At 38.1% G+C, this 25,282-nt stretch overlaps 1 protein-coding gene across 7 annotated transcripts in view; it reads left to right on the top strand.

Moving 5' to 3' along the window:
• FAM172A (family with sequence similarity 172 member A) overlaps positions 1–25,282 on the top strand; it is a 223,663-nt gene that overhangs the window by 13,111 nt on the left and 185,270 nt on the right. For all 7 annotated transcript variants that reach the window (XM_033163658.1, XM_033163663.1, XM_033163660.1 and 4 more), the window contains 2 exons: positions 6,690–6,755; positions 16,216–16,407. In XM_033163658.1, coding sequence (XP_033019549.1) covers positions 6,690–6,755; positions 16,216–16,407 — 258 coding nt within the window. The remainder of the gene's footprint in view (positions 1–6,689; positions 6,756–16,215; positions 16,408–25,282) is intronic.

The following is a 25,282-nucleotide window of genomic DNA, read 5'->3' as shown; positions in this document are numbered from 1 at the left end:
GAGATCATTTGACTGAAATCACACACACACACACACAGGCTGTAAATATTTGAGAAGGCTCAAATTTTAAACAAAAAATATATACAGGCATTACAGTCTTCATAATGATTTGGAGGTATATATGAATGAAAGAAAATTGACTCTCACTGAGCCATTGATATATCTAGAATGGCGGTGGTGGGGGAACCATTTGGGTCTGTGGGCACATGCAAAATTTTGATTGTGCTGTAGGCGACAATCACAAAATGGTTACCATGGAGAATGGAACAGGAAGAATGTAAAAGTTGGATTAATAATGAATCCTTTTTTATTTGCCTGATTTTTGCATGCCATTTTCCCCAACCCACCATTAAATCACAGATCTAGCACTTGTCAGCCCCACCATAGTAGAATACATGGAGAGCCAGTGTGGTGTAGTGGTTAAGAGCAGTAGACTCGTAATCTGGTGAACTGGGTTTGTTTCCCTGCTCCTCCACATGTAGCTGCTGGGTGACCTTGGGCTAATCACACTTCTCTGAAGTCTCTCAGCTTCACTCACCACACAGAGTGTTGTTGTGGGGGGGGGGGGAGAGAAAGGAGATTTTTAGCTAATTTGAGACTCCTTAGGGTAGTGATAAAGCAGGATATCAAATCCAAACTCCTCCTCCTCCTCCTCCTCCTCCTCCTCCTCCTCCTCCTCCTCCTCTTCTTTGGGGTAAATCATCAAACCAATGACTGTAGTGAATCTTACCCAAACCAATAATAAATTAAACCTGACATTGGTGAATTTTACAATATACCGTATTTTTTCGTGTCTAAGATGCCTCAATGTATAAGATGCCCCTATTTTGGGGGACTCCAAATTAAGAAAACACCCTTCAGCACTACCCATGTACAAGACGAGCCACAATTTTAAACCTAATTTTTGATTTTAAAAACCTAGCCTTATACATGGAAAAATACGGTAATCTATATACATCAACCTGGTGCTTACTGGACCCATTATGGCATAAAAACATGGAACTCAGGCACACATCCTCATGCATCTTTATCTGTATGGACACAGTGATCAGTTATTTGATGGTTGTTTTCAGGGAATTCCTTTTAACAACCATGAGGATCTGTGCCTTGGATCCATGTTTTTCTGTTGTGGCGTTCTGGGAAGCACTGAAAATGGTTTTTATACTAGTGCAGTTCACAGAAAGCAATTCCAGCTTTAATTTGATGATGGTTTGGAGGACATGCTTTTTAGAAATCATGAGGATCTGTGCCATGCTGGCCCCCATGCCTCCCCTTGCTTGTATTGCTATTGAGAAGGGAAAGGAGGATGTCCAATCAGAGGAGATAGGAGGCACATTTAAACCTTATGCACAGGCCAGAGAGCAAGGAGGACCTGCTTGGAGCAAATAGAGCAAAAAGAAAAGTCTCCAGTTGTCCAATTTTTGTTTCAGTCAGTTTGGGTCCTATTGTGTGCACTAGAAAGGCATTGGCAGACACATGTTCACTCTTCAGTGGCATGTTTGCGACCTAAGATCGTGAATATAATAGGATGCCCGTGATTTCATTTTAGTATCCAGTAAAGACTATTAACTGGGATGCCAAGAAACATTAAATAGTTTAAATTGTAACTATCTTAAAAGAGAGGGGAAGCAAGGTGGGGAGGATGAAAATTAGTCCACAAACAGAAGCATATATATGACTTAAAATGGCATAATGACATTAATCAGTGCCAAGTATTTCTCTCCTGCTTCTAGGGAAACGTGCCAAGAAAGCACAGATGGAGGTATATTTTTCAGAAGAATGGACAGTAACATTTACATTCAAGATGCATAATACCTTGCTTTTTAAAATATTGTGCCTCTGGGATGCTAGACCCAAGTGTATTGTTTACAATGGGTCTCTGAGATTAGGTACTAAACTTAGCTTTGGAGAATGGATGTGCCTCTTGTTTATCTCATTAAATTTGTTAGCATGAGAGTGAGCTATAAGATTTTCAAAACTACAGGTTTCAAACTCTGTTATGTATTATTCAGCATAATTTAGTAGCTTCCTAAAAAATTAACAATTTAAATAAGGCACTATTGCTGTAGCGGCAGCTGAAGCTTACATAGCTCTAGGATTGCCTGGGAGCAGAGGCATCTGGCTGCAGATGGTACAGAGCTAGCTGTGGAATGGGGGTGACGGAGTGGTTGGAAGGAAAGAGTGTGCTTGAGTTTGGCTACTCAAAGCTCTGCTAGGGTTCTTGTACTGTTTGACGATTATTTTTTCAAAATAGTTACTATATAAGGAGGCCTGACAGAAATAAAATATACTGGATCCAATTAAGATGATATTGTAGAATATGTTTGCATAAAATATGAGAGCATATTTGATCACATTGAGTGAGATGGTTGAGGGTAGAACTACACATTATGAAAAACAAGAGACTGTCACTGAAAAGAAGCACCCCCACTTCAGCTTTTCTCCCCACTCTAGGCCAGGGATTTCCTAGCGTTTCCATGCTGTATATTTCACTGACTCAACAAAACAGCAGCCAGTGAGATTAAAATGGCATGAGGGAATGTATTGCAATCTCAATAATAGGACACAGGAAAGGTTTGAATGTAATACAAACCCATAGTTTTGTGTTAGAAGAATGAGCTGCAGTGAGCCTTGCCTTCATGTGCTCCCCCTCCCATACCCTCCAACACTTCTCCGATGAAAATAGGGATGTCCTAAGGAAAAGCGGGATCAAATCAGAAACTGGGATGGCTTCTGTAAATCCAAGACTGGCTCTGAAAAATAGGGACGCTTGTAGGGTCTGCCCTCCATCTTTGGTGTTGCCATAAAGAAGAGTTTCAAAACTTTTGCTTCCATTTTAGATTAACTGCAGAATGCTGTGTTGTGTGAATCTGGACAAACCCTAGATAACATTATCTATGATTAGTTGAGAAAATCCTATGTCAAACCATATTTTAAGATATTTTAGGATAGATTTTCATTGGCCACAGTGCGTAGTAAGACTGAGTCCAAGTGTTGTATATCAAAAGCTTCTTTGGCATCTCTTTTTGTTACTTACTGACAGGTTTGTCATTTCAGGGTCAAAATAAAGCTCATTCAACCCAGGCATACAGCAACAGCAGTATCAAGCCTTAGTCAGCTTTACCACTTGAGACTGGCACAGGGCAGTCTAATGATATTCATTCTGCATTTTTGCCAAGTACCATACACTGACACAGTAAAGTAGAAAAAATAGTGAGTTGGCAGTTGTATGCCATAAATTCATTTGTTTTGTTTTTAAGCACTGAAAAAGCATGTTTGTGTTTATACCTGTACTGCTGCTGCTACGTTCAGTTTAGTTCCCACCCCTCTTCCCAAAGGAGAAAATACTTAAGTATTTTATTATTATAGTCTATATCATGCTGAAGCTTTAAAACTAATTGGGTTAATGACCACATTAGGGGCTCTAAGCAGTTTACTTCTAACATACTGTACAGATCACATGCCTAATTAAAATCTCTTGGATCCATAGAAAGTGCTCTAAATGATAACATCTCTATATCAGGCTTGGATAGCAGAGGTGGTTGCTGCCTAATTGTGCAGGGTACCTTTCAACAGTATTCAACTAATGTATCCTGTTAGTGAAAGGATTTCTGCTAGTGCAACAGGACACCCCCCTTTCCTTTCCCTATAGGTGCACCATACACTCCCCACATCTGCTCCAAAGTATTGCTGGAACCCTTAAAAGATGTTTAGGGTGTGTGGGAAAAGAGGAGGGCAGAATTCCCATTGTATTAGAGGAAATCCTTGCACTGACAGGACGGTGACGTAATGCTACTTTGGATTCAACACTATGCATTTTAGCTGACCTTTGGGTGTCAGGCTTATGCCAGGAGAGGGTGGATAAACCTTAGTGATTTTGATGAATGGTTTATTCTGTGTTGGTGAAGTTGTTCTTTTAACTTGTTTTGATCCTTTAGGATAGAGTTAGAGTTTGCATCCTTCTGTCTTGGGAGACAGTAGAGTGCACTTCCAGGGGTGAAGTCAAACCACTGGAGAATCACATCACCTGCTGTGGCTGCAGACTGGTAGCTTGTAACTGCTGCCTCCTGCATCATTTTGGTTGCATTAGCAGCACCAAAGTGACCTCTCCAGGTATAGCTCCTAGGCTAGTTCTGGTGAAGAGGAAGTCCCATATTTGGGTTTTTCCTCTTTTTAGGTTGATAGCCAATGGAAGATGCTATGAATAGGGCACCTACTGGGCAACTCAAGAACTTAAGAAGAGCCTGCTAGATCAGGCCAGAGGCCCCTCTAATACAGCATCATGTTCTGACAGTGGCGAACCTGATGCCTATGGGGAACCTGCAAGCAGGATATGACTGTAATAATCATCTGTTCACCTATAATCCCAAGCAATTAGCATTTAGAGGCATACCACCTCTGACAATGGATGTAGGCTATAGCTATCATGGCTAGTAGCCATTGATAGCCTCTGTGAATGTGTCTAACCCTTTTAAAAAAATCTTCCAAGTTGGTGGACACCACTGCTTCCTGCAGAAACTAGTTCTGTAGTTTAACTATGCAATGCTGTAGTTTTATTATTTTATCTCTCCTGAATCTTTCAAAATTCAGCTTCATTATGGGTCCATAAATTCTAGTGTTTTAAGAGGGACAAAAACTTTTCACTATCCACTTTCTCCATGCCATGCATAATTTTATAAGTTTCTGTCATGTCACTTCTTACTCAGCTTTTCTCTAAACTAAAAAGTCCCAAATGCTGCATCCTTTCATCAGAGAGGAGTTGCTCCATCCCCTTTATCATTTGGGTAGCCTTTTCTAAACCCTTTCTAACTCCACAATATCCCATTTGAAGTGAGGCAACCAGAACTGTTTTTTCCCTTCCACCACACCATTTTGTGTGCAGTTTCCACAAACATTATTTTGAGCACTTTATTATTGTTGTGTTCGCTTCAGTGACTCTTCACTCTCAACTTATGAAACTGTAGAAATATAACTGCTTTGCCGTTCCCAGAAAGTGAAAGATGATTTCAGTGAACCATAAACAGTTAGGCCCTAGGGGTAAAATTACATCGGTTGCATGTTTCTAACATGCTGCTTTGGGATAAACATGTCTTAAATCAACTCACTGCTCACAGTCAAATTCTTGTTCAGATTTGCTGTAGAGACTGAAAGACAGATCTGTCTACTAATACTGTGAAGCTTTTGCAATCTAATTTGCATCAATTATTTGCAAAAGGTACCAATGGCTTGTTATATATTCTTGGGCTGCAATCCTGAACATGCATTTTTTTTCTTCAAAGAAATGTGTGTAGAAATGTCTGTAGGGTAGCAATTTGTCACCTTGATCTGGAACTTAGCCCACTAGTCTACTTGGCCACCCCCATTGGGACAGCGGTATTGCAAATTGCTTCAGGATATTGTAAATTACTCATGGAACATGATTCGTAAATGAAAATAATAACAATAATAATTGGGGCTTGTGGGCTGGTGCTAGGAAAATCTAATATTTTTTCCTCTTTTTCAAATGATAGTGCTTTAAAAGTTCAGCTGTTTTGGTATAACATCTGAAGAGTGTACTGTGTTCAGATTTGATGCCCTCGATTTAATTTTCAATTGTAATTACTTGGGAACTTGATTTGTTTAGGTTCCCTTTTGCAATTTTAAAGTAAGTGGGGGGTTTTAAAAAAGAAAATCTTACAGTTTTCACTGGTCCATAATGCTTTCACTGTATTTTCCTCCATAGATTAAGGACCTTATCTATGTAATAATTAGATTTAGTAACCTAGACTTAAGAGATCTCCATTTAAGGCATTTGGAATCCTATATTGAGTATATTATAGATATTATCTGGGAATTCAGTTTTGTTCTGTACGTCTTGCATATAAAATCTGAACCTGGGCTTCTTGGGTGTGATTCTCAATAATTTTAATAGAACAATTCTAATAAAATGTGCTTATAAAGGTAGCCAAAGTGGATTTCTTGAACTTCATTTGCTAGCTTCTGTTTCCATGAACAAAATCTAGTCATATGCATATTGGAACATTTTTATCTTCTGCATTTGCTTACAGTCTCTCAAGGTAGTGCTCAAACAATTCAGGATTTAGTCATCTACAATATTCATCGTATACTTTTTCAGTTTGTTGTTTTTTGAAAAATGCAGTATTAGCTTATAATATGAAGTATCATATCTGTTCTGTAAATTTGGGTATTTGTGACCGAAACAAACTTCTTAACAAATCTTTAAAATAACTTGCTTAACTTCATCTTGTGCTCCCCTCAGAAAATACAAAGTCAGTCATTCTCCCCTTTCCACCAAGAGAAGGCAGGGTAGATCTCTTTTTCTGTTTAGGCCACCTTTGACCTATTCTTTCTCTGTTCAGTGAATAAAGGGTGAATAAAGATCTGCTGTCAGTGTGGCTCATGAACTGGATGTGCAATGACAAAGGGAGATTGTTTTAGGAGAGTTGCTTATTGAAGCTGATTTGAAAGTAGTTCTTAGCAAATGCTATTCTTGTATCTCTGGGTTTGTATTATATATGAAATGGTCTTTATCATTAATTTCCAGGCTAATAATTTACACAACAACACAATGTGAAATCCCAGAAAGTTATACTCTGTGTCTAGACAAAAATATATTTTGCATAGGGAAGCAAGCTTTCTGTCTTTTTAAATTTGTAATTTTTGAAAGAGCAATTTATATTCTCTTGTAGATCATCACCAAATATGTATATGAACTACTGGAAGAAGAATGCCATTTGAAAAAAGTATACATACCGGTAAGTTAAATATACCCTGTTTTTCCCCAGCATCTTGGGAAATAGCAATAATACAGTCTGAGGAATTATAATTTATTTTATTTCATAGTTTTTCCTATGCTGTGAGTTGTAAATATCATGTGTGTGCATTAGGAACAGTTCAGACACATCCTATTTTGTTAATAACTTGTGTGGTGTAGATGGGCCTATACTGAAGAACTCTAGGTGGGCTTTTGGTTTTTTTTTAACATAAAAAAATAAACTCAGGTTTGAATTGGTTTTGAAACTTCTTGGGTAACCATGAGGTAATTATAGTGTCAGTTAAACCTACCTTACAGGGTTATTGTGAGGATAAAATTGTATAATGATGAGTATGCTGTCCTATACTACTTGGGAGACAGATAGGAAAGAAAGATTAAAAAAATACATTCACAGACTAACTGGGGTGTAGTCTTAAGTTACAGAAATAGTTTGCTTGACTAGATCATGTGTATATAGATGCCTTCATAATTTCCTCAGTTTTACCTGCCAGTTTGTTCTGAGAGAGAAGGGAGGATAATATAAATTATGCAAATTTTCTATGCATGTATGCCAGGTTGCATGTTACTTCTGAAGCCTGATCTGAAAGCTATAGATTAATGTTTTCAGGATGCCAAATGCTTAAAGTGTCCATCAGTCATTCAGATCTGTCTTTCAGGTTGATCCTGGGATATATATACATGGACCCTTTAACATCTGAATTCTTCAGTTATCTTAGCCCTTAAAGATAGTTGGCACCTTAAGTTTATTTCAGCAAGCGATAGAAAATTAACCAGAAAATTCATATATAGGTGGCACCTAATGAATCCCTAGGAAGTTGGCAATGATTCCTCCTGGCAGCTCACCGTGTTGCTGGAAGGGCTGCACCACACCTGGTAATCATCTCCACATGTGGTGGGAATATACAAAAATTCAGCCTTTCTGGATTTTGCTATTCTAAGAAATTAATAAAATTAACAAAACAGCAATTGGAAGTCAAACCAGAATTAGCTTTATTAAATATACTTCAAGACAACAATCTGAATTTACATAATATAGAATTAACAAGGCATTTATTACAAGCTACAAGACACAATATAAACAGATACTGGAAAGAACTTTCTGACACAACAATAAACAATTGGTACAAAACAGTTTGGGAAGCAGCCCTGCTTGAGAGATTAACAAATAAACTATGGTTGACATGTGGACAGAAAATGAACACTCCTCCTCATCAGCATTTATATCTGATTGATATAAATTTAAATTTAAACATAAATTATTATCTTCACTTTGAATCCCCCTTTCCACATTATTACAGTGGTACCTTGCTAGACGAATGCCTCGCTATACGAAAAACTCGCTAGATGAAAGGCATTCACTAACGAAAGGGTGACTCGCAAGACGAATTTCCCTATGGGCTTGCCTCACAAGACAATTTTTTTTTGTGATTCCCCCCCCCCCCGTCAAACCGCTCTTCCCCCGTTGGTGCTTCACAAGGCGAAATTTTCGCTGTACGGCAGCACTCGCAGAACGAATTAATTTCGTCTTGCGAGGCACCACTGTATTTATTTTATCCTTCTTTTCACTTCCTGAGAGTCTCACGTATGTCAGTGATGTCTCATTGTCCTGAAAAACAGCATCCTGTCCTACAGACCATATTGAATATTAAGATTGGCAGAAGTGGACCTCTTGGTAGTTCCACTACTCTTAGAAGTTCAGGAACTAGTGTCCTTGGAGAGGACATTCTCTGTGGCAGCCTCTAGGTTGTGGAATTCCCTCCCCACATAGGTGCTTCAGGCACCTTTTTTACATAGTTTTTGCCATGCACTGAAGACACACCTCTTTACTATGGCTTTTGACACTTGAAATATATTTGGGAACCACCCTCCCTAGTCCTGTGATGGTAATTTGTTTAAAACTTTTTAATGTATGTTTTTTTCTTAAATTCTTGTGACGCTCCCTGGGACCTTATGGTGAAGGGCTGGTAATAAATCAAGATGGTTAGAAACCAAACTGTTGTTGTTGGATAAATTTAAGATTTTCATTAAGTTACTGGCTTAGTTTAAACTTGCACAAGGACTTGTCTGCATTCCATGTAATACCAAACCTTTTTCATGAATTGCAAAATCATGTGCCTTTCCCAAGCTGCTTTTTGAAGTGTCTTGAGTTTCAAAAAAAAAATAAAAAATAAAAAAAAATCCTTCCAGTAGCACCTTAAGAGACCAACTAAGTTTGTTCTTGGTATGAGCTTTCATGTGCATGCACACTTCTTTAGACTTTTTCAGACTTCACACTTTTTCAAAGATAGCTATTTTCTCAACAGGGAATCCTAGCCTAACCCATAAAATTTGTGCGAGCGGAGAATGTTATCAGTTGAATCCGTGCTCAGTAAACTACCCTCCTTTTTGGTGGGAGGGAGAGAGAAGGAGAGCAAAATGCAAAAGGAAACACCCTCAATACCAGAGGAAGCGTGAAAGTTTGAGTTTCAAACACAGTTTTCCATATCCAGGTATGGGTTGGTTACCGGTAGTTAAGAATCACAACTCCAGTGTCCTGTTGGTATCTGAAGAAGTGTGCGTGCACACCAAAGCTCATACCAAGAACAAACTTAGTTGGTCTTTAAGGTGCTACTGGAAGGATTTTTTATTTTTATTTTGTTTCGACTACGGCAGACCAACATGGCTACCTACCTATAACTATAACATGACTGTGAGCTTTTTAAATATCCTGACCAATATTTCAGCAACAATTGGAAGAAGATGTGTGATCCTTAACTTGTTGAAATTTTAAAAACCCAAAGTGTTGCTTTTTGTGTGTGTGTAATTTTTGGCAGGATAATTGATACCACAATTCTGAGCTTCATGGGGCTTCTACCTGAATGTGTGAAATTAATAGTGTGACTGCAACTGCAAAGCACATTTTGAAATTTGCATTAAAATTATTTTTATATATAACTGGTTCTGATTGATTTTTAATGTAATTAACAAGGGAAGGTTGTACTTCACAGTTAAATTTTGGAATACATTACAGTATAGAAGTTCAAGGAAGCTGTGAAGTATCTATAGGTCAGCAATATGTATAATAAGTATTTTTTCATAGTGTTGGACTCAATGAAGCTGAACAAACTGAACCTTGGTTGAAATAAACTTATCTGTTTATTAAGTTAATATAACACACCAATGTCTCTTAATGTCATGGTGGATTTCTCTTTAGCCCATTGTGCTTTTAGTGTGAAAGTTTGCAGAGGGATTCTAAGTGCATGTGGCTGAACATGCTTTGAAACTTTCTTTCAGTTGGAAACCCTGAAAAGATATATATCATAATTAAAATAATCCAAAACAATAAAATAAAATACAGCATTTTTGTTACAACAGACATCATAAAAGAGCCTGGATTTTAAATACAGTAAACCTGCAATTTACGTGGTGGTTTTCAGATTGTAGATTTTCACCAGCAGACAGAGAAATTTGGAATTTTTTTTTGCAATTTTTATTGTGCCAGAAATGTTTAAGAAAGAGAATATGCAGATCTTTTTACCCACAAAGGATGTTTACATGGTGTTTGGGTGCAATGTTGGCTCCTCATCTTGCTAGCTCATTCTAGTTCCGATTCTAAGCCCCTAGACACAGACCGCAGAAAATGGCCTTGATCAATGCATTTGAGGTTGCTCCCTGATCACCCTTATCTCCAGAGTGATTTAATAGTCAGACCATCTATCTGACTATTATCAATCACCACAAAATTATCTTCCCTTAGCAGAGAGCTGACAGATAGACAGCTAACCCGCCATTTCCTTTCCTGAAAGTCCTTCACCACTAGTATAATCTAGATGGGATTATACTTCACTTGATTATACTCTTGCAATCAAGAGTAATCTCAGCAGAGTAGTTTTGATTTCCCAAACATTAGTGTGCTCACTATTGTGGGCACTTCATGTGGGGCTGCATTCATTGAGTGTTTTCTCTACAGCAGGGGTGTCCAACAGGTCAATCGGGATCGACCGGTCGATCCCTGGGAAGTTTGAGTAGATTGCGGTAGATCGTTGGCTCCTCCATCCAGCCCCGCCCCCTCACCCTGACCTCTAGATCGCTAGAGTGATGAGTTTTTGCAGTGAGGCTGACTGTCTCATTAGTGATCTCTTGGTGAGCGCCTTATTTTATTTATTTGACCTAAGCCCCTAAATTAACGAATATTTCCTCCCTTAAAAAATCTCAACATTTACCTGAACCTCCCCAAAATGGGACATATCTCCCCAAAAAAGGGGTAGATCACTCCCAGATTTTAATCGTGTGAGTAGATTGCAGTCTCTTGGAAGTTGGACGTCCCTGCTCTACAATATAGCATTCTCTGTGCCTGAGGATCTTCAGGTAATGCTTTGTTCTAAACAATGCTTTTTTGCACTTGTAAGACCAGTAGGGACAAAGCACAAGGCCTTTGCAGTGGTATCAACATTATGGAACTTATTTTAAAAGAAAGGCTTTAGGGCTGGCCCTGTTGCATTTTTTAATGCATAGAGATGTTTTCGTTGCACCAAATCATTAAGGATTAGTGAGGTCATTTTAAAATTACTATATTGGCTGCAGCTGAGTTGTTTTTTGCTATTTTATTGTTCCAAAATCTTGTGTTTTTATTGTGTTTGTTCTGTGTTTTTACTGGAGGCTTCATTGGAAGTATGTAATAAGGAATGTCCAATTAGTAAAAAATAAGACAGTGCAGTAGGAAAGTAGTCCTCTCCAATAAAAAGTCAGTATGCATCATTATGATGAATTAATAATCCTGGGTCAAAAAAAATATTAGAAGCTTTATATACGAAAAGCAGTACTAACATAGATTGATATAATAAAAAAAGAATCCTAGACCATAAATGTAATTATGTAATCTTTTGGAAAAAGTGGAAGCAGATATAAACAGTGAATTGTCAAGATACAAATTGCTTTGTACATTTTCAGGTGATGAGAAATAAATGGTATACTAGGTTGACTTGTCAATAAAGTGTGATTGGACACTGGTGTGACCTTTTTATGTGTATCCTTTAGTGAAAGCTTCATTTAATGAATTACAGCAGTTTGAAGACAAATCGGCTTGAAGAAATGTTTCCAAATGCAATTAAGATTAAGCTGGTAAAGGTTGATTCCAAAGTGAATGATAAACATATGATGGCTAGTCCATATTTAGATATGTAAACTGAGTATTTTATAATGTATAGCTTTGTTTTCCTCTTGCCCATGCTCCCAAGAATATTGGAAATGGTTCTGTAACAGTCGTTATCGAGAAAAAGAGAGTAAAATTTGCTCATAATAGGGCGAGAACTATGTACCCTGCCTTGAGCTCCTTGGAGAAAAGGCTGAGATATAAATGAAATTAAACAAACCAACCAACAACAAATGGCATTTCTAAACAAACTAACCAAATCTTCCGTTACCAAAACCTAAATCAGCTGCAATATAAGTATTGGTCTAAGTGCTATTCTTGGATGAGAAATATGTGTTTGTTTGTTTCTAACAGCCAAACCAAACACACTTTGAATTGTGTGTAATATTAAAGAGTAATATTAACACTTGCAGTTCATGGAATTCACACTCAGGTTTACCTTATTTTTTGCAAATAATTTGGATTGTACCAACTGAAACACAAGATAATTTAATGTCTCAGATCAATGGTAGACGTGATTTCTAAATCACTTGAGCTACATTTGTTGAAAGTTTAGTCTTACATTATATTTCTCTGATTTTGTAGTATCTTTTTTCTCATCAATTGCCTTGACAAATCATAGTCTGGATTGTTCACACACAAGCATTCAGTAGCCTGCTGTGAGAAGTAACCAGAACTAAATTCCCCATGCATCTACAATAAAAAACACTGGCTGATGTTCTGAGAACAATCCCCAGGAGAAGTGACCAAAGCGGGAAAACTTTACAGATGGATTATAAAAGCCCAGGGAAATTTTGCAGATAAAGCTTATTGTTACATACACCATGGTCTACCTAAAGCTGTAGTACTGTATATTGGAAATAATGGGACAATGGCAACGCATAATGTAAGCAAATTCTTAGGGGCTTCATTCTGCCCATGCCCTTAGGTGTACTTGGAAGACCTTTCCAAGTTGGAGCTATGTACCCAGTTAGGAATTGATGCTGTATATATAGTCTCACACATAGGTGACCAGTCCTGCAGGCTGTTTGTAGGGGAAACTCTTCAGAACTAGTGTTAAGAGCTATGGAAAGGCCATTACTTTACTTCATAGCAGCCCCTTTTTCTTCTTTGTTTTACAACTGCTGGCACTGGGATCCTGATGTTTTTGATCACCATCAGAAGAACAGCATTTCCTCAGATTTCTTTGTGAACTGTCACCAGTCCGCTCAAACAATCCTTATCTTGTTCCAATGGGAACTTCTGCCTCAGGATCAGCATTCTTCATCCTCTGTATTCTCACTATAGTTTGACATGTTGGAAATGCTGCTGGATTCCCATTATACCCTGCTCATAGCTTATTGATTTATTTAAATAATTTCTAAATTGCCTCCCTACAGCACAGTCTATTCAGTGCAGCTCACAGTGAAACAAGGACAGATAAAAACTATGAAATGATAAATATAAACAAACAATGAAACATTAAAAAGCAGTTAAAACATCAATGAAGGCAAGTCTGAAGAAGGCTCACTTGAATAAAGGTGCCTGTCAAAAAGTCAGGCAGCGCCAGGCACCAAGCAAATCTTCCTAGGCAAACCTTTCCATAATCTGAGCACTACAGTTGGGAAACCACCACCACCACCCCTTGCCTCCCGGAGCGATCTCATACACTCTTGATGTAGCTTGAAAAGGGAACACCGAAAACCTCTGTAGTGAAATGGAGTTCCCAGGCAGATTCTTATTGGAGAAGGAGATCTGAAGACATCCCAGCCACAAGCCAACCTATTGAGCTGAGCCTGAAAATAAATTGCCAGTTACCAGTGTTGGTAAATGATCAGAGTAATGTGCCGACTTCATTCTGGACAGCTGAAGTTTCTGGACTGTCTTAAAGGGCAATTCCACGTAGAATGTAGTATACATAATTGAAGCTGGAGTTTCTAATTTTGCCAGACTGGCCCAGATAATAACTGTGGGTCTAACAAGTCCCCATGCTGGAAACTAGATACATGTGTACTTCTGAACACTTATTTGGACAACAGTGATGCATTATTATTATTTTTACCACTTCAAGCAAATAACCTATTCAGTACTGTAATCCATTCTTAACAATGCTTTAAATATGAGCATTTTGCCAAATGCCAGCATTTTGCAGTGATTGCTTGAACTGTTTTGGAAGTGCTGGTGCTTTAATGCCCATTAGCATTAATGAGATATTCTTAGCAATGCAGGAACTAAGGCTCCAATGAGTACACACAAACACACAGGTACTTCTGGAAATGATGAATTATGGTGCATGCTATGTTGCAAATATATGGTGGTTTAATGGGCTTATACCTCACGCAGAGTGTTATATGGTGGGCAGAGTCAGGAGAGCAGGATTCAAAATGAAGTTCATTGGTGCCTGTGGGCAAGTCACTTGCTCATTATGTGCATCACAGGATGTTTTTGAGAGGGAGATGCAAACAAACAAAAATACATATCATAGTAGCAAACAATAACAATAACCCCACTACACACAGTTTAAAAGACTGTACATTGTTTAATTAGCCAGAGGCTTAGAGAGATGAGGCATGTTTTTGCCTGGCACCTAAATATTTGTAACAAAGGAACCTGGCAGGCCTCCCTGAGGCTAACATTTCACAAGTGAGGAGCCACCACAGAAAAGGTCCATTCTCACATTGCTGCCCTCCTGCCATCTCATGGAGGAGGCACACAAAGAAGGGCCTCAGATGATGATCACAGGGTCTGAGTTGGTTCATATGAGGAAAGGCGGTCCTTGAGGTATTGTGGGCCTGAGCCACTTAAGGCTTTATAGGTCAATACCAGCAGTTTGAATTGGGCCCAAAAGCTAATTGGCAGCCAGTGCAGTCAGGCCAGGATTGGCATTATATGCTCAAACCATCTTGCCCTGGTAGGCAACCTGGACACTGAATTTTGCACCAGCTGAAGTTTCTATCAGAGGTTATCAGAGCATAGATGACAGGAGTTAAGCTATCCCTGCCCAGATAGGGGTGCAACTGGGTAGCCAGATGCTATAACCCATGTGTACTAATGTATGTTCTGATCAACCCTAAATTACAAGACCAGTGTTTCAGTTGGCTCACACATATCCAGTCTTCAAATGGTAGGATCTGGGCAAGATTTTTTTATTTTTTATTTTTAAAAAATAGGGCTTATAACATGTAATCTTGGCTAGAGGTTTCAAAGGAGGGAATAAAATATATAATCCTACAAAACTCCATGAGAGAGTAAAGATGACATATCAGCATCTGTGACCTTCCTGACATAAACAAGTAGAACCACTTGAGCAATTCTATAGTTGAGTCACCGACACCTCATGATAAACTAGCAAGGGCTACAGATAAGGTTAACAGACCAATGGTGCAATTACTGATCTCCAAGCAGGGATTGTCCACTAGAGTAATAAACACTGTTGTGATTGCCCATTCAGACTGTATTTTTAAAGCAGATATCTGTGATGGTGTGGACAGATTACTGCCAGAAGTGGGCAAGGTATTACCTAGGTATGATCTTACCAACTTTATGCAGATAGGCTGCCCATTGTATGTGAGGCAGTTGTGACATTCTGTACTGCTGGTAGAACTGTGTTTGTGACTGCTGTGGCATTTTGAATTTACCGGTAATAGTTATTTGGTATAGTTAGCACAAAGCGACTTTTAGTTTGTAGTCCCTGCTCAACTACAAACTGCTCTGTTTGTCACTGTTTGTTGACCTTGGACAAGTCATCATCTAACCTACCTCACAGGCTGTTGTGAGATTAAAAATATTGCTCTCTGCTCCTTTTCTGGAAGCCTAGGATGCATACTTAATTTTTTAAAACATACAAAGAGGAAAACTTACTGGGAGTGATTACGATTTGAGCACTTAGGGTGGAAATCAGTGTTGTACTGTTATGAACATTCCATCTGTACAAGCATTTCAGCTTGCCAGACAGAAACACCCACACCCACTGTGTGCTGTTTTGGGGGTCTCCTGGTCCCCCTCAACCCACTTTAGGGGCACGTAGGGAGGAGAGGGGAGAAAGCACCATTGTACCATCAGAAGTCTTCATTCATGGCTCCCACTGATAGAACTCATTAGGTGAATCCCACCTGTAGGGTTTGCTCTGCCAGTATGCATTAACACCTTTGTGAGTGAATCTGCTAACAATGAATACTGAGGACAGTATAGTAGGCAACTTATTTTCCAGACTCAAGGTCTAACTAGGCATTTAATTGCTAGTTGCAGCTGTTCGATAGCTGAATAGATTCATTGATGTAAGCTATATAATTCAAATAAGCTGTTAATAAACACACTGTTTTCATTTTAGGTAGATGCCATGGAAGGTGAACCCCGGAGTTTTATCTTTATGAGTGAGGATGCAATGACAAATCCAGACAAACTGATGGTTTTGATTCACGGTAGCGGTGTTGTTCGAGCAGGACAGTGGGCAAGAAGGCTTATTATAAATGAAGATCTGGACAGTGGCACTCAGATTCCATACATTAAAAGAGCTATTGAGGTAGGATATTTATTTGGCCTTTTGAAATATGTTTGTTTTTTATACTCAACAATTTTTCACAATATTGTGAGATTTTATTTTCTTAATGTGCATCAAACTTGTATATAACTGCCAATTTTCTTTTGATTTCTAAAACTTTTGCATAAAAATTCGTTTATTTGAGGAAACAGTTGTTGTTTACTTACATTGAATACTGTTATAGGAACTGCCGTGTGGTCTTTGGAGAAGATAAATCAATCCAAAAATCTTTTAAAAACTGATGTTTTCAATTGAATTTCATCAGGTTGAAGTTTTCCTTATCTCCATCTGAAGCACAAATTGTTTTGTCTATTATTACAGGAAGTTGATCTTAGAAGGTATTTGAACTTGTACCCTTACAAAAAAGAGATGTTCTATGAAACATACAAATGGACCTATTAAAATTAGTCGGACTAAGTCAGATTCTTAACACAAAACATGCTCCAGTGTTTCACAATGCTGTGTGAGCTCTTAACACAGCCATAAAGGAATACTCCCATGAAAACAAAAAAGGGAGCGTGACATGGGTAACCTTTTCCCCCAAACTGTCTTCCAATCACATTGGAAACATTTTACCCAATATGTTAATTTTTAAATTGAAACTAAGAAACTGACACAGACAATTTTACAGTAACTTTTTCAGCCCCAAGCAGAATTCAAATGTGTCTTGGTGGGTGATAAAATGTCCCAAAATAAAGCCCTGCATGGTGTGTCAGAAGAAGGAACTTATCTGCTTCTGTTGATTTTTTGCTTTAAAAAACTACATAGGATTTTTTTTTTACTCATTTCTATCCCATTAATTTATTTACTTACAAAATGTATAAAATGCCTAATATGAAAATAAATTTCTTAAGTGTTTTATATAAAATGTTATTGGGGAAAAAAATCATATAAAAATATAACAATTTTTAAAAAGTCGATTAAACACAGAACAAAAATATGTAAAACTGAGTAGTGCTCAAAAAGAAAAAATAGTTTAAGAATTTGAAAACAGAGTCCAGGAAATCTTTAAGAAACATTTATAACTGGTTACTATCTCCACCTCCTGAACCACCTGTTGAAAGGCATTCCAAAGGGTGAGTACTACCACTGAGAGAGCTCACTTCTGTGTTGTCACCAAGTGACAGTGCTGGTTGTAGAATGACTAGCATGAGATCCTTGGAAGATATTAAGGTTTGGCTTGGTCTGTACTTGGGAGGTGATCTGCTACATTAACACTGGGATTTTAAAACCCCCACACAATTTGTAATGTTCAGTTGTTTTTCTTGGGATATTTTTTTTTGGGGGGGGGGGTCCCAGGTGCTTTAGTTTGGAAAGAAAACTGTAAATGGTAAAGTGAGTGACAGTTGTGCAGGTGATGACAAATTAGACCATATTGTAGGACTACTGAATAAATTCTGCAATGAAAAAGTGCACTCAGGTTGGATTTAAACTGTGTTTTTCGTTCAAAGGTTGTGGTGAATGTCTTCATTTTAAGACTTTCTGATGCTTCTGGTTATATAAACCACGAGAAAATAAGTTTTTATAAATCTATAAATTACACATCTTTTTCTAGGCTATACTGTTTTGGGTGAAAAACTCTATAAACATGCTTTCAAATATGGTTCAACGCCTTGAACAGGAAAAAAATGCAGGCCAATTTTCATTTTTGCAGAAACTGTTTTAAAAGAGAGTCGTTGTTAGGGGAATTAGTATTGTGAGCTGAACTTAAAACAACTTCAGTGGTGTTGAAAATGAAGGTTTCAGAGTTTTGCCATTTTTTCCTCCAAGTAACAAATACTAAAGGTCTGCTTTAGATAAAATTCTAACTTCTTCATCATTCTAATTTAGGGGCAGCCAACTTGGTGCCCTCCAGGTGTTGTTGGACTACAATTCCTAATACCTAACCATTGGCCATGCTGGCTGGGGCTGATGGGAGTTGGAGTTGGAGGGTCACAGGTTAGCCATTTAAGGTCTAAGCTTTATTCAGCTGGTCAAGGGTCTATTGCTGGATCAGGAAATTTAAAGAGTGCAGAAATGGGGAGAATTGTTTTAGCACTGTTTCTCTCTTTTTTTTTAATATACATTTTTATTAGTTTTTACATATATTTTCCAAACAGAACATATCATCTCATCTTATACAACATTTTGGCTATTTTAGCCTGAGACTTCCATCAACCACGTCTAATGATTTTCAAACCTCATCTCTTAATCTTACATTTTTTATCCTATTATTTTTAGTAATCCATAACTTAAATTCCATTCTCATAAATCTTTTCTGGAATATTTCATATAGTTCTCCTTACAAAACTTCTTGAAGTCCTACAAGCATAGTCACTTGGTTACAATTGTCTTTCATATAACTTGTATATTTAATCCAATCTTTCAAGAATTTCTGGTCCCGCTGATTTCGAATTCTCCCTGTCATCTTATTCGATTCTGCGTAGTCCATCAATTTCATCTGCCATTCCTCTTTCGTTGGTAGTTCTTCCTGCTTCCATTTCTGTGCCAATAATACTTGTTTCAGCACTGTTTCTCATTCTCATCCAACAAGTGTTTAACAGTCCCACCCGGTGAAGGTAAAATTATTCCTATTCTTCTGCAAGTCTCTAATATACACTCTCTGGTGGGCTACTAGATCCATCTCTAGATTGGATACATGCAAATAAAAGCTCTTAATTCCCCATATGTACATGCATTTCATGAACGTATGGTAGAAGTATTCATTTCAGTGTCTGGCTCGAGTCCATAGATTTGGGATGGGCTTGTGAAAACTTCCCTGCTCTCAGAAAGCCTCATATGTTTGAAGTGCATTTGGCTTCAGATTGGTTGTTCTGGTGGATTCTTGAAGAGGTAAAGGTAAAGGGACCCCTGACCATTAGGTCCAGTCGTGTCCGACTCTGGGGTTGTGGCGCTCATCTTGCTCTGGAGCGGTACCTATTTATCTACTTCTACTTTGACGTGCTTTTGAACTGCTAGGTCGGCAGGAGCTGGGACCAAGCAACGGGAGCTCACCCCGTCGCGGGGATTCAAACCGCCGACCTTCTGATCAGCAAGCCCTAGGCTCTGTGGTTTAACTTGTCATCCATATTTGATATAGTAGGCTTCAGATTGACCCGGCCGATTTGCCAATAGTGGTTTTATCAATAGTTCCCTAGCTTGATCATATTGTCCACAGTGCGATAAAATATGCCTCATGCAGTCGACGTCCTGAGACGTTGTATATCTTTTTTGTTGCAGCAAGCATTTAGCATGCATTTTCACACTTTGGCTGAGAGTCCAAGTACAAGAACTGCACAATTAGTTCCCTATCCAATAAGGTTTTGTGCCCATGCTTCTCTATTAGTATGTCTCTCAATTTCCTGGTGCTGTATGGGTTGTTGTTGTTGTTGTTTTAACTGAGGGGACTTTTGAAAGTGAGGTATAAGGTAAAAAGTAAAAAATATTTACTTGCATACGCTAGCTCTTGTGCCTGCCTGAAACAACTCTGGATTTTTGTCTTAAAAGTTTTATATGATTAAGTTGGTCATGATAACAGTTTTGAAAATATGTTTAATAAGATACTGAATGGAAAAAAAGTTCTTCCTTATCCCAAACATACATATACAAAAATAGGAAATACTGAGAGCATAAACATGCAGTGGTACCTTTGTTTAAGAACAGCGTAGTTTATGAACAACTTGGATTAAGAACGTTGCAAACCCGGAAGTAGGTGTTTTGGTTTGTGAACTTTGCCTTGGAATAAGAACATGTTCCGCTTCCTGTTGAATGTGTTCCATTTGTAAATTGAGTCCCCCGCTGCTATGGGAAAGCACGCCTTGGTTTAGGAACGCTCTGGTTTAGGAACAGACTTCCGGAACGGATTAAGTTTGTAAACCAAGCTACCACTGTATATGTTTTATGAGAGCCAGTGTGGTGTAGTGGTTAAGAGTGGTATACTTGTAATCTGGGGAACCGGGTTCGTTTCCCCGCTCCTCCACATGCAGCTGCTGGGTGACCTTGGGCTAGTCACACTTCTCTGAAGTCTCTCAGCCCCACTCACCTCACAGAGTGTTTGTTGTGGGGGAGGAAGGGAAAGGAGAATGTTAGCCGCTTTGAGACTCCTTCGGGTAGTGAAAAGCGGGATATCAAATCCAAACTACTCCTCCTCCTCCTCCTCTTCTTCTTCTTCTTCTTCTTCTTCTTCTTCTTCTTCTTCTTCTTCCTTTAAAAAAAGTGTGGTAGTTATATATTTATTTGCAATACATAGTTCCTGTTAAATTCTGATTGAATGGATTTATATCCAAATGAATTTTATACAGAAACTATATAAGTAGGTAATTAGTCATAAATTTGTCTTAGTTCAGTCAAAGATTGCTTAAAGAAAATTGAGAGGGAAGGTTAAATGCTTGGAGTAATATTGAATGACAGGCTATATAAGCCCACCCTAGCCCCCATGCCAGCAAAGGAAAACAATGAGATGACAGCTCTAGTGTTTGGAGAGAGGTTGTTAACGACAGCTTATTCCTTTATGATTTCAACTCTTGACAGAAGACAGGTCTGCTTGTTGCATCATGGCAGATGTATCATTACCTTCTGGCCCTGTCATGACTGAATTGGAATAAACCCACTTGCAGTTCTGAAAATCCAATTACTTTGTGGAAGTTTGGGCACTATTTCTATGATTCATGCGTAGTTGTGTATAAACCTCATCTCAGTGGCTGTTTACTTCTGAATTCTAATAGCGTTCTAAAAATTTTAATTCTGAAGATCACAAAATGAATTAAATGTATGGTGTTTTCTTTGTGCCCTGATAAATAATTATTATGGTCATATAATATCTGTAGCATTATTTTGTTGCAACTTCCTCCATTAAGCTGGAGAAATTACTATTAAGTCTTCCTAGATATATATGTTTTTTGAAAGGTGCATTGTTCTGTTAACTGTTAAGCATTGGAAAATGCCACCTAGTGAATATTTACAGTATTTTATGTTTCTTGTGTCTGTTTTTCATTTTGACAATTAAGTGGTATTTTCTGTGGGTTCATATGGATATTAGAATTCAGTATTTTTACCACTTTAACTTGTGGGATACCTCACAGTGACTCTGGAGATTAGACAAGAGAGAGAGGAGGTGTGGATTTATGAAAGTATGTCAAAAGCCTTGGGGTTTGGGTATGATCAGAATTTCAATGGAGGTTGAGATGAGTTTAAATGCTTCGAAGCCATGCATAAAAATCATGTTTAATTTCTGTCATATTGTTCTTTTGTAGTCACTCTGATGTCTTTTTCAAATCTGCTTTTCTCCAGCCTTGTGCTACCATATCCAAGATCTGTGTCCCTCCCCCGCTTTGTATTTCATTTTAACTGCTGATCCCTTTTCTGTGGTGCTTCTGCCTTTAATATCAGCTGAAGAGACCTGAATTGCTGAATCAAAGCCGTTTTGGGAGGGATACAGTGTTTAAGATTGTGCAGGGTGAGAATCTCTGGGTAGAAGGTAACACTTCCTGCAGTTATAATCAATGCACTTGACACTTTCAAAGGGAGGAGAAGCCATGACTTGCTCAGGGGTTAAACTTTTTAAATAACCTCCCTGGGGAAAGATGCCGTCAATAAAACATAATAATTAGTTGAAGATTCTTGAGTGGTATTGGTTAAGAATGAAAAGATTAGAGACAGGGAAGGTCTTTACATTTCTTTTGTTTCTTAACCTTTAACTTTAGTTTAAATTTAATGTAGCTCTTAAGAATTAATCTGTTTTTACTGTCTTTTTAGCTATGGAAATCTGTGTATCTTGTTTTTAACAAGAAAGTAACATGGTTCTTCCTATGGCCAGTAAACCCACCTCTTTCCCCTTCCTGTATATACAGCAGCATTCAACTAAACAAAATATATAGAATAAATAAAAGTTGATTTTTCAGCAACATTTAGTCAGTTTTACATGTCTACATTTAACATACCCATGCGGATAAAGGTCAAATGGAATCTGTAGCAGTTGAAGGCAAGGGGTTGGAGTCAGGGAAAATAAAAAACCAAATTTAGGCTGTTTTCATATTTTATTTTTGAAATATTTAGTTGTATGTTTAAAATAAAAGATTTACATACTTCTGCATATGGTATGAAGTTTGCGGTTTTCAAATTCAGGAGGTTATTTAAATGCCTCCAAACAGTGTGTGGGAAATACTAAATACTGATAAATAATGTATGAATTGGTTTAGTATGAAAGAGTCCTAACCTTCATTAATTATTTATTTAATATTTCGACTTTAAGGAAATGTAAAGAAAAATGAAATCATGACTGTAGCTTGGGATAGTAACCCATACATGGCTTAGGTGAATATGTAAGCTAAATATTTAATAAATATAACACTGATTGTTTCTCTTTCATGGTGCTTTCAAATGGCTCATAAAGAGTTGAGCTTTATTTTGTATACTTTTTAAATACTTACACAGTTAGGAATTTAGAATTTCTCGTACAATTGCTGTACACTCTTAATTCCCTTCCATTTTTCATTTATATTTCCATTCTCCAGACTGGATTACCGCAGTTTCTCTTTGTGGGGCTGCCTTTGAAGTTGGTCTGGAAGCTGTAGCTAGTGCATAATGCAACAGGTTCACCACTTACTGGAGCAGGATATTGCTAATGGGTTAATTTCAAAGTTACAGTTTGGGGTGTATGAAGTCCTATACAGCTTGGGACCAGAATACCTGAAAGATCATCTCACCGCTTATATACCCAGTTGATCACTGTGCTCTGCTAAAAGATGCTAAGCCCTTGGTATTAGACTAGTGGTTTTCAACCTTTTTGAGAGCACAGCTCCCATGAGCAACCACATTCTTTCTGTGGCTCCCCTGTAACGGAAGCCACTTAACACTGGGGTTCCGTTACAGGATGCGCATAAGTGGGGATTGGCTCATTGTGCCCCCACTCCATTTCCCCCGCCCCTTTTCGGCACCATTTTGGGCATGCGTGTAAGTGGGAGAGCATGTGTCGACAGGAACCCAAGTGACGCCGCTGCTCTGCAGGGCCGAGCTGACTCCCCAGCCTGCCTTTCCCGCAATTAGTGTGCACATGTATGGGAAACGGAAAGGGCAAAACAAGATTAAGATCAGAAGGAGAAATATTTTGTTATTGTGGGGAAAGCGAGAAACACACAGCACAGGACACACATGCATACATTGTTCTGTTCCCATAAAGCTGGGTGACTGTTAAGGAAAAGGGGGGTTGCCAGGGGGGGAGGTAGAAATAAATAAATAAATAAATAGAGGGAAAGGATGTTAGGGATAAGAGAAAGAAACACAGAAGACACTGCTCACTTTCAGGGTTAAATCCCTCCTTATAGAGCACACGCACATCCAGGCACACATACCATCAAGCTACTTTGCTGTTTTCTCAAGCCCTGTGTGTAAATCTAAGGAACTGTTAGTTACTGAAGCTGGGGAGGATTTTTTGTTGTTGTGAGGAAAAGATTTTAAGAAGAACAACAGTCATGCAAAAGTGTTTCCCCACTTTTTTTTGCTGCTGTTAAATTTTGGGAAGAAAACAGGCTGCAAGTTAAACTGCTGGCTCCCTTGAATGTTCCTCAGAGAGAAAGAGAGAGACATAATGCAAGAAGACATGGACTGCAAGTTAAGGAAAGGATGGCCCCCTGGGGCTCCCCTGCATTCAAGTCACCCCAGGGTGCCACACAGCACACTGGTTGAAAACCAATATATTAGACAGTTTATCAAGAAAAGGTGACAATTTTACACAGGTCACAAGTATCTCTGCATTTGCTAAAGTGAAGAAGAATATAGCATAATAATCTGCCTTAGTGTGCTATGTGATCTGGCAAAATGCTTTATAAAGGTTCTGAGGCTGTATTACAGTATATCCAAAAGATAGTCATTTTGTAATTAGTATACTTTTATTATACCTCTTTCAAAACTTTACCAGTCAATTTACCAAGATGTGCTTTTTAACTGTTCAAATGCCAACCCTAATAGGGGCACATAAATGTATTTATGATTCAATCCAACTGCCAAAACAAAGTTGATTTTTTAAAAGCACGTGTAATTATTAAAAATACCTTGTAATTCAACAGGGAGAAGTGCTTGCTAATTCAGACCATTAAATGTATAGTTCAGTAACATTCTTCTGCCTGATAAGCAGCAGAGTGTAGTTCTATTACAGAAATTCAAGTGTTTTAATCCTGTCATGAACTTTCCTACCATAAGTAATAAAGGAATAAATTTGGCAAGGGGTTCTCGTGCAAAATTATGTAGTTTCATAATCTTTTGAAAATACGTCATTCTTTTGAATAATACTAATATGTCATTTTTGATCATTTTTTTAAAAAAAAGTTAAATAGTTCTATGAGAACAAACTGTAATTGTTGATAATTGTCTTTTTTCTTGAAATTAACAAATTATAACATCAAAACATTTCCAGTGAGGTATGTAGTAGGTCATTTGCTGCTGCAGGCATTTTCTCTCCCTTCAGGATGTGCTTGTTTAGTTTCTCTCACTTTCTGCCTGTGGCACTGCATAGTGAAATTCAGACATGTTCTTTCCCTCCAAGGAATCTCTAGGGTTGAATATAACTTATACAAAATTAATAAATGGTGTTGCTTTTTCATTATCACCCTTCCAACGCAATTTGCTATGTGTTCCCTGTTTGGAAAAAAAAAGTTGTTTAGGTTACATTTCTTATAGGAAAGCAGTGTTTCCACTTTAAAAAAATTATATGGGGAAAGGGTGGCTAATGGAGTGGATGTCATAACTATGATTGCATATAACTGTTTTTGCAGTTGTGGGGATGGGCAGAGCTACAGTACAGTACTAAAAAAGTCATGATGTCTGAACAAAGATATTGAACATGTTGCAAGGCCTTAAATCTGAAAGCATGGTCAGTAATGAA

This window comes from Lacerta agilis, chromosome 11, assembly GCF_009819535.1.
Source record: "Lacerta agilis isolate rLacAgi1 chromosome 11, rLacAgi1.pri, whole genome shotgun sequence".
In the NCBI taxonomy this organism is placed as follows: Eukaryota; Metazoa; Chordata; class Lepidosauria; order Squamata; family Lacertidae; genus Lacerta; species Lacerta agilis.
The sequence above is the reverse complement of the archived record's forward strand: the minus strand, read 5'-3'. Positions and strand labels throughout refer to the sequence as shown.